General features: G+C 31.6%; 1 protein-coding gene across 2 annotated transcripts in view; it reads left to right on the top strand.

Moving 5' to 3' along the window:
- Positions 1-13059, top strand: part of LOC134696333 (dynein regulatory complex subunit 4-like) — a 45506-nt gene extending 32447 nt beyond the window's left edge. For both annotated transcript variants that reach the window (XM_063558059.1, XM_063558060.1), the window contains 5 exons: positions 4995-5069; positions 5849-6044; positions 6812-6898; positions 9700-9777; positions 12331-13059. In XM_063558059.1, the coding sequence (XP_063414129.1) occupies positions 4995-5069; positions 5849-6044; positions 6812-6898; positions 9700-9777; positions 12331-12594 (700 nt within the window). In that variant the 3' untranslated portion in view covers positions 12595-13059. The remainder of the gene's footprint in view (positions 1-4994; positions 5070-5848; positions 6045-6811; positions 6899-9699; positions 9778-12330) is intronic.
- The last annotated feature ends 3216 nt before the right edge of the window (positions 13060-16275 follow it).

Raw genomic sequence — 16275 nt, forward strand, 5'->3', positions numbered from 1 at the left:
GTACTAGATTGGCAATCAAACACACTTGGAATACACTTTGTTGTTCTTTTGTACTAGATTGGCAATCAAACATACTTGGAATACACTTTGTTGCTCTTTTGTACTAGATTGGCAATCAAACACACTTGGAATTCACTTTGCTGCTCTTCTGTATTAGGTTGGTTATCAAACACACCTGGAATACACTTTGTTGCTCTTTTGTACTAGATCGGCAATCAAACACACCTGAAATACACTTTGTTGTTTTTTTTTGTACTAGATTGGCAATCAGACACACCTGGAATACACTTTGTTGCTCTTTTGTACTAGATTGGCAATCAGACACACCTGGAATACACTTTGTTGCTCTTTTGTACTAGATCGACAATCAAACACACCTGGAATACACTTTGTTGCTCTTTTGTACTAGATTGGCAATCAAACACACCTGGAATACACTTTGTTGCTCTTTTGTACTAAATTGGCAATCAAACACACTTGGAATACACATTGTTGCTCTTTTTTACTAGATTGGCAATCAAACACACTTGGAATACACTTTGTTGCTCTTTTGTACTAGATTGGCAATCAAACAACCTGGAATACACTTTGCTGCTCTTTTGTACAAGATTGGCAATCAAACACACCTGGAATACGGTCCGAGACCACAATTGTCGTCCCTTGATTTTCGTTGTTCCGAATATAGTCCCTAGTGTTAACAGTGGGTTACTTACCATTAATTTTGATACCCCTACTAAATTTATTTCTCCATGTTTAATGCCTAAAAATGTAATTAGGGGGATAAAATGATACTGTAAAAAATATTTGGGTCCAGAATTTTACAGGAAAGTAGTGATTTGGTCCAGCGGAAAAAGGTTAAAAATTAGCACTTCGGAAGCTGTCAAAAGATTTCAAGACACCCTAAACACAAAATTGTCCATATTTTGAGTTAAAGACGATAAAGTTTGCTATAATTGTGATATAATTTGTCCCAAAAGTAGTACAACACACTGTAAAAATTTCATTGAGAAAGCGCAGGTTGGATTTTTTTAATTTTAATTAAGGTTCTAAAAGAAATGCACTACGAATTAATTGTGGTCTCGGACCTAAGAGGTGAAGTCTGTAAATATAGAATCTGTACTTTGGCAAATTCCCTAAATGATTTGGTGGTGTCAATTTGTGGAATAGCATGAAACTAAAGGGTTTAAACTTTTATTTTATAGAATTTCTGCAAAAATTATAAATTTTGGCATTTTACGGTCAAAATAGGCATTTTAAGGCTTTTTCAATATTGATGCATACATGGTATCCTGACTTTCTATCTGACAGGTTTTCATGTGTCAATACTTGTGTTTCTATGCCTTTATCTAGTTCTTTTACTTGTTTATGAACTCAGAATCTACAGAAAAGAAGACTATCTCATACAATATGTGCAAAATGTGTTGTATAAATGACCCTTGTCTAACGCCCTGTTTGGATGAAGTCAAAATTAGGGTTTTTGGTACATAAAATTTTAAGTCCACAATAAAGACCTCACTAAATTTGTATCAAAAACACTTTACAATGTCTATTGTACCTGTTCCATTTCACATAATATCTTTCTTTTCTTCTGTAAGATAGCAAGTGGTTTAAATAAAAGCCTGTTGTGACTTAAATTGCATTCAAGTTTTTCACTAAAATGGCAAAAATCTTTGTATCAGACCATACTGTCTGCAAGTAAAGTTAATTGCAAGAGCCTTTTTATGCTCATATTTGTTGCATCATGTCACATGAGTATAGAAATGATAAAAAAGACACATTTCTTTATTTCTTATAGCCTCAATATGCATTTTTTAATGTAAATATGTGGCACGGCCTAAATTGACCCTTGTTTTTTCCCAGTCTAACTTGGCCTAAGACCCTTTTAAACTAATATGATATGTTATTTGTAACTTTTCCTTCCATTTAAAGTACGTTCAATACATATGTAAGGATTATTTAAACCAAAAAGCTTCACAGATTTAAAATTCCTGGAAAATATTACATCTTCATGTAAGGTCCCCTTTCTTTGAAAAAACTCAATTTTTAGGCCCAGGCTGATATTTGACTTTTGAAAAATTATGCTCAGTCTGATAAATCAAATGAGTTTTCTAATGCTTCAAGTACATAATAAATGATATATTAAGGCATTCCAAAAGTATTTTTTTGCAATATTTCAATTTTTAAAGCCCAAAATGTTGATAGTTGAAATTTTTCAATTTTAATGTCAAAATTTAACACGCAAAGATGAGCATAGATTTAACATATTTTCTATAATATATATCCTATTGTTATGAATCTTTGCAAGCAGTGTTATAATTTATTAAGCGTTGGTCATACCAACATGTTTAAGATTTGTCAACTCTTTCTATCCTATTAGGTCCGAGACCACAATTGTCGTCCCTTGATTTTCGTTGTTCACGAATATAGTCCCCAGTGTTAACAGTGGGTTACTTGCCATTAATTTTCTTACCCCTTCCAAATTTATTTCTCCATGTTTAATGCCCAAAATTGTAAGTAGGGGGATGAAATAACACTGTAAAATAATTTGGGTCCAGAATTTTACAGGAAAGTAGTGATTTGGTCCAGCTGAAAAAGGTAAAAAATTAGCACTTCGGAAGCTGTCAAAAGATTTCAACACACCCTAAACACAAAATTGTCCATATTTTGAGTTAGAGACGATTCTATAATTTTGATATAATTTGTCCCAAAAGTAGTACAACACACTGCAAAAATTTCATTGAGAAAGCGCAGGTTGGATTTTTTTTAATTTTCATTTATGTTCTAAAAGAAATGCACTACGAATTAATTGTGGTCTCGGACCATACACTTTGTTGCTCTTTTGTACTAGATTGGCAATCAAACACAATTGGAATACACTTTGTTGCACGTTTGTGCTAGATGGATTATTTAATACTAGAATGAATTTGGAATGAATAAGTTGAATTAGGCCTATTTTTGAAATATTTTCATTAAACATTACAATAACTGCTTGGGTTTAAGAAGACATTCTGAAAACTTGCCCGGGCACCATGTTCATTGTCGAAAACGTATAAAGTTTACATGTTTTTTTTGTTTAACATAGTTGCATAAACAATTCTTTTAAGAAATGGGAAATTAAGAAAAAAATGAATTTTGTGACTCAATGTTTTACTGTAAACCTGAGTTGAAGTAAAAGTAAAATTATTTTTAAAGTTTACTTAAAAAAGGATTTGACCAGTTCTCTCTAATTGCGACGTTAATCTGTTTTGAAAGAGGGACGAAAGATACCAAAGGGACAGTCAAACTCATAAATCTAAAACAAGATCAGGAAACATTCAATTTTGTGTTTAAACCAACTGATTTCAACAACTAATACACCCGATATATTTTGATATTACAACTGACAGCTGGTATTACAATTTGTTATCATAGAAAAACCCAATTTTTACGTTCAAAGAAAAAAATGAATCTTGAAAAATCTTTTTTTTCTCTTGCAGGTAATTGAAAATTCTAGTACCTCAATAGCGTTTGTCTAAGTGAGTGCTTGTATCTCATATGTAGACTGAGATCGACACTAAATTACTTTCACTTATAACATGCCTGGTGTATTGATGAAGTGATGATACGATATGTATACTTCTCAATTCACAGGCGAAATGTTTTCGCAGACTTTAACCTTTATACACCGGAATAGAAGACTGTCCTTTCCTAGTGTTAGATATCTCAGTTTTACATTGGAAGCTCCACACTTAAATTAACGACTAAAGTGAGAATTGTTCGTTCCTTATTGTTAATTTTCCTTTTTGGATGGTGTAATTCCTTTGGTACCATCTAACAGTGTTCATATTTCTTAACTAAACTCTTCCGTGGATATAAAATTTTGCATTTGAAGTTTTTTCGTACCTGTGAGAATTTATCTCCAACGGGACTGCACATCCTTATTTTACGGAGATGTTGTTTACCGTGCCTGAACATTGAGATACGATCCTGGTAAACTTTTCGATCCTTAATATAAACTTATTCTAAAGTTTTACCAATTCAACACTGTAATTAGATCCTTGTATGTTATTGTTTTTGTTATCAGTAAATTTAAAGCAAAGTAGATATTATTGTCATATACATATGCACTTTCATGGATTTCTAATACTAACACTAATATTAACGTAACACGTAAAGAAAACTCGATCAAGTTGCTATACGCCTTTTTGAAATGGTGGCACACCTGATATTACTTAATTCCTTGTACCTACTAATCATTAAACTTCGTTAAACCTTATGTAAACAAACAGGTCAATGCGAATCCAAAAGTGGAAAGATGACATATTATTATTTCAGTCTCCATCACCCCCCCCCCCAAAAAAAAAAGAATAAGGAAAACACTTTTAATTTAGATTAATTAAAAAACATTTGAAATAAAATTATTGTATATATGTGCTCAATTGACACAGCATTTTATTGAATAAACTTGAAACTTTTTCGAAGGATAACACATTTTTTTTTACATAATTTGGATTAATAATTAGGACGTATATTTTTTTACAGCAAACTAATTTCAGTTTCCCCTGTTGAATAATCAAAAATCTAACTAATTAGCTTGGAAAAACATTTTATTTATCTGCAACGGGCAATCATTTCTACATAAGAAAATGCATGTACTAATTCAGGAATTTGACAGTTGTTATCCATTTATTTTGATGTGTTTTAGCTTTTGATTTTACTATTTGATAAATGAGTATCCGTTTTGAATTGTACTCGGAGTTTAGAATTTTGGTGATTTTACTTTCTGTTCAATCCTTGCACGCTATACTTTTCTCTCTGGCTGTAATGGGTTCACACTTTATTTTTGACGGATTTTGAATTTTTCATCAATTCATCAGTGTTGAAATTGAAACAAAACATACTAAATGATATTTAAGATTTTTACAGTTAACGCAGGTTAGTAGAATACACATAGATATTTTAATATCTTAATTTTCAAAGAAATATTGTACACTAAAACTTTAATATTCTTTTAGGAAAAAAACCAGTACAAAAGCTCCAGACCAAAAATTTAAAGACCTACAGGAGGAAAATGAAAAACTAAGAGACAGGTATACGTCTTGTTTTCATTCCACATCACCTCTCTATATTAGTTAATGTTTCACTTAAAGTCACAATATAAACCTCCTAAAAAATCGCCTTATTGACATAAATGAAATGTGCTTAAATACATTTTTGATTATTATTAAAAAAAATATAAAAAATGTTGTATAATTGCCCCTGAAACATATCTTTGTCGAAGATCATATGAAACAGAAGTCAACGTACGGCCTTCAGCAATGAGCAATACTCAGATTGCCTAGTCGGTTATAAAAGACCCAGAAATGTAAAATAATTCGATTTAGTAAACCATCAGCCTAATAAAAGAAGTTCTTCTTCTAAATTAGTCTAAAGACAAAAAATCGATGACTTTTAAGATTATTAAAATGACACAGTGTGTTGTTATTTATTTTCAACACCGGTATACTGTTGCCTTTAGTTATAAACTATATGCAGATACTTTTTTAAATAAAATCATTGTTTCTTCTTAAAATTCAAATATTAATTGATGTAGAAATTATAATTCTGTCTACTGCACGACTATTTTTATTAATATTGAGTTGCTCGGGGTAAATAATGTACAGATATATGAAATAGAGATAAAAAAATGAGGCTTTTATTAATATCCTGTACGAGTAAATCGTTATAAATAAATTTTTACTTGATTCCACAATATATTAGAAATGATTCGAACAATGAAGGTGTTTTATAACCTTCATCTTGCTTATTTCTGTTATTTACAAATATGGTTATTCCAATCTAAAAATGATTTTATCCATTTATTAAAAAGATTAAGTCAGGTTGCGGGAAGTAAGTTAACTGACGGTAATCCAGCAATAGCAGATTTAGGAGATCCGAACAGACCTACACAACTCGGCGAAAAGTTCTCAGAATTGTACGACAATGAATGGACAGATGCTATGGAAGAACTTGGTAATGCTGGAGACGAGAAATCAAATATCACCACTTTAAGAAATATTGTTGAGGTAAATATATCTCGCATATTTACAAGATTATGTATCGATATTTTTTATGCTTTAAAACATCAATATGAATATAGTACTTTTTAAGCCTAAATTGCATTCGTCAGCAGATTTTGTTGTAAACATCAAATATCTATCTTTTGTTGATTACAATCTGCTTTTATGATTCGAAACTCATTCTGTTAGTCAACTTTTCCGGATATATCATACAACCCATTGTAAAATCAATGAGTAAACATATCTACTGAATCCGATGATAGTTGACAAAGTTTATTACTTGTATGGATATAGTCATAAAAAATGTATTTATTTGTTATATTACGATTAGGAGAAACTATATTTTAGGCTTTTTAAGCTTCGTAAGTAATTTTTTTTTCTAGAAAAAATGACGACGAAAACAGAATAAACATATTTTAAAAACATCACAATGTATTGAACTTCCTTGAAAACTTCAAAGTTGGCATCCTATGAAAATATTTTTTAAGTGAAAGTGCTGTATAGTTTTTTTCAACTTGTGTGAGTCTCAAGTCACAACTTAAATTAATGTTTGAATTAATAAAATTCTAATTGACTGTATATAATGTATTAAGAAAATCTTTGAAGAAAACAATGTTTTAAATTAGTGATGTGCACAAATTTAGCCTTTTGTTTTATTAAAAGCAGAAAATCTTATTTGGTAATATGACCTTAGATGGTATATTCGTAGTAAATTTAAACTACGATTGATTAAAGAGGATAATTTGAAGATCTTACATTAAATTGGTTTGCAGAAATCTTACGACTTCGGGAAAATTAAATCGGAAAAGTATGCAGAAGGACTAGAAAGTGCATTATTACAGATCAGTAATAGCATCGAGGTTTGTATTTTCAGTAATATGTTTCCTTGACAAGCTTGGTTAAAAATGTATTTCCTATGGTATAGAGTGAGAGGTTATTGACACTATAATAAAGGAAAAGGCTATATATTTTATATAGTGAAACCAGATTTTATTTTATGAGACAGAAATTTAAAAAAAATACATCATCAGTGTATATATTTATTACTTTAAGTTATGATCAGTTATTTTATAATTTGACATTTGTTAAATAAGATGCTGTTCAATGATAACAAGAATAATGTGAACATTAAAAGTAGTTGTAGATTTGACCACGTAATGTGAATTGTAAAACACCCCAAAAATACACAAAATAAAATGAACATAGTTTTATTCTATTTATGCTTCAATATTTGGCAATCAAGTAAATTTTTAATTAGTGAAAAATATGTGATACTTTATTTTTTTGCTTTCTATGTGTCTTTTCCCCCCATGGATATGTCAGTTTATCTTTGAGGTAAGATTTTTGAATATCCCTTGGTATCACAGTACCTATCTTTTTGTAAATACGACACATTTTTTTCTGAATTTGTGAACAACTAACAAATAAACTTGTTGCCAGTTTCACAGTTTTACCTTTGCCATATTTGTTTTGCCTGGGAGCATTTTTTAACTTTATAGTTAGGTTAATGTTCTTTCTTGTTCTTTAAGAGTCGTGGCCGAGCGGTATAAAAAGTCGTACAACTGTATCACAAGCCTATCAACACTAAGGGTGTAAGTTCGAATCCCGCAAGTGACAGGTGCGCTCGACTTCAATCTTAATTGATTGTCAGTTTTCCCACTGAAGGCCGGTGGTTCTACGGATGCTCCGGCTTTGTCCACCAATAAAAACTGACTGCCACAAAATAACACAAAAATAATGAAAGTGGCGTTAAACACCAACAATCAATCTATTTTGTTCTTTAAGGTCCTTGAATTATATCGGAATAAAATCAATAATTCCTATACTCATGGTATTTGCTAAGCATCTAAGCTTTGTTACTGTCAACATATTTGTAACTTTTAGCGTGATTTTATCAAACAGTAGGTATTCCTACCGGAATCACCTGTATTCCACTGCTTGTCGACATGTTCTCTGTATTCACATTAGGTAGCAATACACAGTTAGGAGTGTGGTGATGCATTTTGGCTCCTGAGGATTTTTCAAATCTGAAAAGTATTGTGCGTTAAAAAAAAATTATACCACTAATTTAGTAAATAGAGTTATTGTTTTCATTGTTTACAGTCCTTAACAACCATAGCTAGACATTTTGACACCAAGTTCATGTTTGTACTCTATTGGCTAAGAACCTGGCTTCTGAATGAATGATTTGTATGTTACTAAATTATAATCCTGGTTCCTTTGATAACTTTTATGTAGTAACCTAAATATTGAACTCTTCGTATTTTTTCTTGCAAATACATCAAATTATAATTATCAAGATTTCCTGTTACATTTCGGCATATATTAAATGTATTGTTGATTCAGCTGTTAGAAATTGTTTCCCTTTACCAAGTTTTTTAATCATGGCTTTACACATAAAGATTAACACTCTCAAGCTTTAAAGTGCTACATTTTGTACAATTTTGCATCTTCAGAGATTTTCTTTCAAATTTTCTACATTAAAAACTGACACAAGAGGTATAGTTTTGAAATTATACCAAAATTTGTTAAATCAGTTTTTTTTATCGCGTTTCATTGTCCAGATATTCAATACTCAACCATTTTCCAAAAAAATAAAGACCACTTTACTAGTTTTAGAAGAAAAAAAATACTATTAAGGTAGCAATACACAGTAAGGAGTATGGTTTTGCATTTTGATTCCGTGTATGTTTAGTTGTTGCGCAACACAATTCATTTTTAGACAGATGACTACTCATTTAACATCAGTATGTTTTACATGTTTTATGGTCTATTTTCTGTTTCACTGTTCGTTTTTTCATAGCTAGACCGGCAGTAAGTTAAGAAATTAATGTAATGTTTACACACATTTTTACACATGAAGCTTTTGATGCAATTTTACAAAAATAGTACGACGAAAGACATGATTTTTATTTTTGATAGATACATGTAAACACTTTCAGAAAGATATGGCTCCAAGGGAATGTAAATTAACTGCTGACTGAATATTATTGGAATATGTGACATCTTAAGCTCTCCTTTTTGAACAAGTTTATAGCAAATAAATGCAGATTGTTTCCATCGATACACCAAAAAGAAATGACATTTTATCATTTCAACTACTGGATATCGATTCTAAGACGCTGATTACAAACATATATTTAAAAAAGGAGTTGTGGTATGAATGTCAATGAGACAACTGTCCACAAGAAATCAAATGACACAGAAATTAACAATTATAGGTCACCGTACAGCCTTCAACAGTGAGCCCAGCCAATGATGCATGTTCAAACGAGAAACCTAACGCCCTAAGTAACTTATATACAAAACAATAAACGAAAATCAAATATGTAACACATCAACAAACGACAACTACTGAAATACAGGTTCCTGACTTGGGACAGGCACATACATACATACATAATGTAGTTGGGTTAAACATGATAGCGGGATCCCAAACTTCCCTTTTAACTGGAACAGTGGTGTAATAGTATATTATAACATAAATCTTACATGTTTTTGATTTGTTTGCCTTGATATCGGAATGTTGTCTTCGACTTGAGTTTGAATACCGCCTTTCTTTCAAGATAAAATGTGCTTGTTGACGACAATTGAAAAACATTCTATTTGGTTTATGATTTAACTTTATTTACTTATTTACAAAGAATATTACATTTAATAGGTTACCCCTACCATTTCCAAATATATTAAGGATCACAGAAAAAACACAGCCTTGCTGGTAGTGGATTCGTTATTTAAGGTATGTCGTATTGGTGGTATGTGATATTATGTATTTCAATTTGTCTCAGTAAGGCAATTTATAGATATGTAAGAAAATTCATACATTAAATACAGTTTATGATATCACTGAAATAATTACGACCCAGCAGATATCTTTGATTGCAATATATGCACCACTTTCAAAGTTCAATTGAATCCATTCTTATAGTCATTGTTGTTCAAGAAAGTAAGCAAAATGCATACATGTAAATCCTATTCTAACACAGATGATACACTTATAATTTGCTATGCTACATCCGCATTTTGACGGTTTTAAATTCATCAGTAGCGCACGAATCAAAATGGTTCGAAAGCCAATTAAAAAACAACGATGACGAATAATGTATAGGAAAAACAAAACGTTCTAAACATTGTACCAAACACGACTAAGATTGTCTATACCAAGAGTTGACAAACCTTAGTGATTTAAATAATTAATGATTTAATGAATAGAACATCTTCAAAATATGACCAAAACAAACTCAAAGAGATGGGATATGTTGGCTTATGTAACAACTATATACCTGAAACCACATGAAGTAGTTGTCACGTTTTTAAAATAATGTAGTGCTTGTTATTTTATTGAAACCTTTTATGACATCTTTCGACCTTTCGTCTATCTATAATATAAATGCAAGATATGACGCAGATCTGCTGTGTGTGCATTGTCCTTTAATTATTATTGTTGTGTCACTAATGTCAGAATATTTTATACGAAGCTTTACTGAGTACGTCAACCATTCCGTGTCGGCCATTAACAAACATTTAATTAACAATATTGAACTCCAGTGAAAAAAATAAATAAAAAATCCCTTATGAAATGGCAAAAATTAAAAAGCCCTAACACATCAAAAGAATAGAAATCAACTATCATATTCCTGACTAGGTCAAGTCATTTCCTTATGTAGAAAATGCTTGATTGAACCTGGTTAGCTAACCATCTCACTTGGATGACAGTCGCATAAAGTTCATTATATGGACAACAATTTGATAACAAAACAATCAGACATAACAGGTCAAATGTCAAAAATAAGGGTACACCAGTTAATATTGTGTTAGAATAACATTCGCTTTAAAAACAAACAAAATATGTCAACAAAAGAAAAAACAACAACATACAAACAAAAAACAAAAGCAAAAAATGAAGGACAAGAATACAAACAAAATAATTCAGCACAAGAATACAAACAAAATAATTCAGCACAACAACACCATGGTTTGAGGCATAAGTATTCAGCCACGCCAAAATTATAATACTAACAATGAATTAAACATTAAAAACTTTACAAAGAATAACACAAGAACACCATAACATGTAACTAAGATGATAAACAACGTCGGTATCTAAAAACTATAATTCAAGTATTATTTGTGAAGTTGATACGGAGTATTTGTCAACAAGGTCTTGGTAACTTCAAATGAAACGTTTTTCCCATCCCAAACCGAAGACCAAATGTTTAGAAAATTGACTTGTCATGACAGTTATCAAAGCTACCAAGGTTATAATTTAATACGCCAGACGCGCGTTTCGTCTACATAAGACTCATCAGTGACGCTCAGATCAAAACAGTTAAAAAGCCAAACAAATACAAAGTTGAAGAGCATTGAAGACCCAAAATTCCAAAAAGTTGTGCCAAATACGGCTAAGGTAATCTACTCCTGGGCGTAAGAAAACCCTTAGTTTTTGAAAAATCAAAGTTTTGTAAACAGAAAATTTATAAAAATGACCATATAATTGATATTCATGTCAACACCGAAGTGCTGACTACTGGGCTGGTGATACCCTCGGGGACGAAACGTCCACCAGCAGTGGTATCGACCCAGTGGTGTAAACAGTTATCAAAGGTACCAGGATTATAATTTAATACGCCAGACGCGCGTTTCGTTAACATAAGACTCATCAGTGACGCTCAGATCAAAACAGTTAAAAAGCCAAACAAATACAAAGTTGAAGAGCATTGAAGACCCAAAATTCCAAAAAGTTGTGCCAAATACGGCTAAGGTAATCTACTCCTGGGCGTAAGAACACCCTTAGTTTTTGAAAAATCAAAGTTTTGTAAACAGAAAATTAAAATTGCATCAAATATTGCTGAGTAACTATGCCGTTAATAAAGGAAGTGTTCTAACATTTTAAAAGTTTGGAGTAGTGTCTTGATACTATCTTCAATGCATACCAGCACTGGATATCCATTTAATATTGCCTAAATAAACTAATTGTGCAGCCAATATATGACGTAGTTTGCATTTTATATTAAGAATGAATCTCCGGGTCGGACGTTTCCAAGTGTCCGCAAGTCATTAATTACAAATAGCACATCAACTTGAATCCATAAACGATATATTTACCCAACATGGTTTGCTATTATTCGTTGGAATTAGACAGACATCATTGCTCTTTAGATTACTAAGTCATAGGACAACGTCAATATTTTGTATAGACGAAACAATCGTCTAACTTAATAAAGTTTGGTATCCTAGATGTATGTGATTTTTAACTTGCATGATGAAGATCCATTTGTTTGTATACTTTCAGTCTTTTTTAAGTTCTCATACCGAGTTTAATGTTGGTGGTAAAGATGTGCAGACTTTCATTAAGAAGACATTGTCATTGTGCTGGTTGATGACTATACAAGATCCGCCAGTTATACTTACTACAGAATTATCCGGAAAGTTTAATACTGATCTTTTCCGACATTATACCAAATCAGGTTCAAATGTTGATTATGTAGTTTGGCCAGTTGTTTTCCTACACGATGGAGGACCTATTATCTGTAAAGGAGTTGCTCAAGGAAAATAGAATTTGTCTTTCAGGATACACCGAGGGTTGTAGCATTCTCTAAACCATGTCTCATTTCCATATTAAATATATTTCAAAAGTATGGAAATAATATACTGTCTTTTGTCTAATTATCTCTATTATCTTGATAACAAATGGTTATAATATTACCATAGGACATGTCCACGTGTGGAAAGAAACGGTATATCTAACAGATCTGAATGCGGCAGCACATTATTGTGAAAATGAAATTAAATGACTGTACTGTATTTGACTTCTTTTACAGTAAAGATGTTAACTAAAAAACACATAAAAGTGCAACATGAACTTAAATTAGGGTTGATAAAAATAGATGGTTGATATTCTAAACATTTAAGACATGGATGTAAAAAATATTTATATACCATATTTTGCATTTTATCCTCATTTTTATGTGCTTCGTTTCTGTAAGTATGTTTTTTTGATTAAACACAAACTATTGACATATCTCTGTATGAATTTTATATTATTTGTATGGTTATATGGCATTGCCAATGGCATCGAGTTCATTGCAGTCGTAATTTGTGTATATTGATTCTCGTTTTGTGCTATATTTTCTGACTTATTGTTTTGAATAAGATCAAATCTTATGAAGTTATAGTATAACGGTTATTGTAATGAATTTTTGTGTTTCTTTCACAGCTATTTGAAAAATCCAAGAAGATAGTTATTTTATGTTTTTTTAACTGCATATGTTTTGCTTTAAATCTAGATAAAAAAATCCCTTTCATTAATTCGACTTAATAGGACGAACTGTGATTTCATTAATGTTTAGAAAACGTATTCGGAAAACTTTTTGTTCTTAAGAACTTAGTCTAAAAGAAAGTTCGCTAAGTTGTATTGTAAATTGTAAAAGAAGACCTAGATAGTGTGACCCGTTTAGAAATATGGACTACAGAAGAACTTTTTGTTCTCTTGCTTAGGACGTCAATGGTATCCCGTCTCTTTGTTTCGTATGTTGTTCTACAAAATCAAAAAGAACAAAAAAGATAAAAACAAATATATATCTAGCCATAACTGTTATTCAATCTTTTTATCTTGTTTTTTTATGGTTTTATAATAGTTTCTTGTTCATTTGCAAATGTATTTATGCAAATCTAGACAATAACAGTTTACCCATGTTTTAATTTCAAGAAATAAAAAGACAAATTAAGGTAAAAAACAAAAACATAACTGAGTGAATTGCACGAACTTCAAAAGACAGAGTAACAGAGTAAAACTTGTCATACAAAAGAACTTATGAGGGCTATTAGATCATTATCGGATAAAACCGGTCATATTTCGATAAAAGCTGACGCATGTCTTCTTCTTCTTAAAGAGGCAGTATCTATAACAGTCGTGAATTTGCTAAGGCCGTGAAAAAGCTGTTACTTTAAAATTTGTTTCTTTTTAGCTATTGAATATGCAAAAATGAACAATCACGTCACGAGATATGTTATATCCCTTCTCGAAAAACTTGCTCACTATTACGAACAACAATAAATTCAAATCGGCATTTGAAGAGAATTAATTTAATTACTTGATACTGTTTTCTAAAGCTTTATAGCCTGGCGTTCGTCGTCGTCGTTAATTAACTACTGAACCAAATTTGGCCACAATCATCATTGGAGAATCTAGTTTAAAAAATGTGTCCGGCGGCTAACAAAACCATAGGGGTAAAATGTATAGTTTAGCTTATAACTCTGACACCGAAGCATTTAGAGCAAATCTGACTGGGTAAAATTGTTTATCAAGTGAAGATATATCTGCCCTGAAATTTTCAGATGAATTGGACAATCGGTTGTTGGGTTGATGACCCTAAATTGGTAATTTTAAGGAAATTTTGCCGTTTATGGTTATTATCTTGAATGCTATTATAAATAGAGATAAACTGTAAACAGGAATAGTGTTCAGTACAAATAAGTCAACATTACCGAAATAGTCAATTGACCCCTTAAGGAGTTATTTTACAAAATATTTTCCTCTGTAACTAAAGAGCCAAGTTTATTATAGATGGAGAAAATTGTAAGTAGCAAGAATGTTCAGTGAAGTAAGATCTACAAACACATCACCATCATCAAAACACAATTTTGTCGTGATTCCATCTGTGTCCTTTGTTTAATACATGTATGCACAAAGACCAAGGTGAGCGACACAGGCTCTTAAGAGCCTCTAGTTTTATACTCAATCAGTATAGTATTTTTAATCGATACGGATTTCTATTTAGAGTAATTGAACTCATCGAAGATACCATGATTGAAAATATGTATTTACGCGCGTTTCGTCTACAAAAGACTCATCAGTGACAATCGAATCAAAAACAGTTAAAAAGGCCAAAAAATAAAATTAACGGTACCAATGTTCTTGCACCAGATGCGCATTTCGACAATACATGTCTCTTCAGTGATGCTCATTACGAAGTTAGAATCGAAGACCAAATACTCCTAAACGGTGTCATTTTTTACAAATAGTACTTCTGACGATTTAGATTTCAGAGCTCCTGGTGATACGCCCGTACTAGATTAAAAAAACACAGTTTTTATGGCCCATTTATGGGCATTATCATTTCTGGTATGTGCGTCTGTTTGCCCGTTTTCTAAAACAAAAAAAAATAAAAAAAGATAGGGAGATAACCATATAGTACGTCTACTCATCACGCAAATCATATAAAGACGCTGTAAGGCCTAGTCAATAACATTAGTAGCAAAAATGTGTTATTTCTAAAAATCATTTAATTCTCATTGAAATGTAAATTAAAAAACAAATGGCTGTATCAAATACTTCATGTAGGTATATGATTACAGAGTAAAGGGCGTAGGTTATCATTTAAAAGCTTTTAATAAAAGAGAGAAACAGGGGCGGATCCAGGATTTCCAGTTAGGGGGTGGCGCAAATTTTTATTTCCGCCGAGCGGACCGAGTCGAAAAAATTTTGGAGGTTTTTTTAGGTAAAACTATTGAAATATTCTTCTAAAGGGGTTAAATGTAGATATCTCGAACTATCATGTGGTAAAATTAGCGAGAAATTAAAGTTTCAAGCTGAATTCGCCTTAATCCACACCTGACAACAATCTACAAATAGACGGACGCAAAGTGAGACGTTACAGATCACAATTGCTCACTTGACCAATATATTTTTTAAACGAAAATTTCTACTTTTACCAGCGATTTTTAATTGTCCTTTCATACTATCTGTTTTTTACTTTTTTGATTTTCGGAGGTCGTGCCAGACTTCACTGTGTTCGCCACAAACAACTCAAATCAGAATGAGATGTATTTACGAAGTTATATTTATTTTTCTTGGGATTTCAAGCACACAGTAATACCGTTACGGTACATAATTCGGCTAAATATTTAGGTTGCAAGTGAGAAATAAATAATATAGACACAGAAAAACAAATAAATAAACTAACATGTCGCATGAAACAGTATTTCTATCTTTCATTACGGACATATAAAATAATCTCACTGTTTTCTTGACCGTGTCATGATGAAATTGTGAAAGTGAGTAAGGGATGTTTTGGAACTTCGATTATCAAACAAATTGATTATAAGGGAGCTACCATTTGATTTTTAGGGGGGGGGGGGGGGGGGGGGCTAGGATGAAAAATTGTGTCCTGCCTTTTTTTTATTTGTAGTCTCTGTCCTGCCTTTTTATTTTTCAGTCTATTCGGTCCTGCCTTTT

The sequence above is a fragment of the Mytilus trossulus genome, chromosome 14 (assembly GCF_036588685.1).
Source record: "Mytilus trossulus isolate FHL-02 chromosome 14, PNRI_Mtr1.1.1.hap1, whole genome shotgun sequence".
Taxonomy (NCBI): Eukaryota; Metazoa; Mollusca; class Bivalvia; order Mytilida; family Mytilidae; genus Mytilus; species Mytilus trossulus.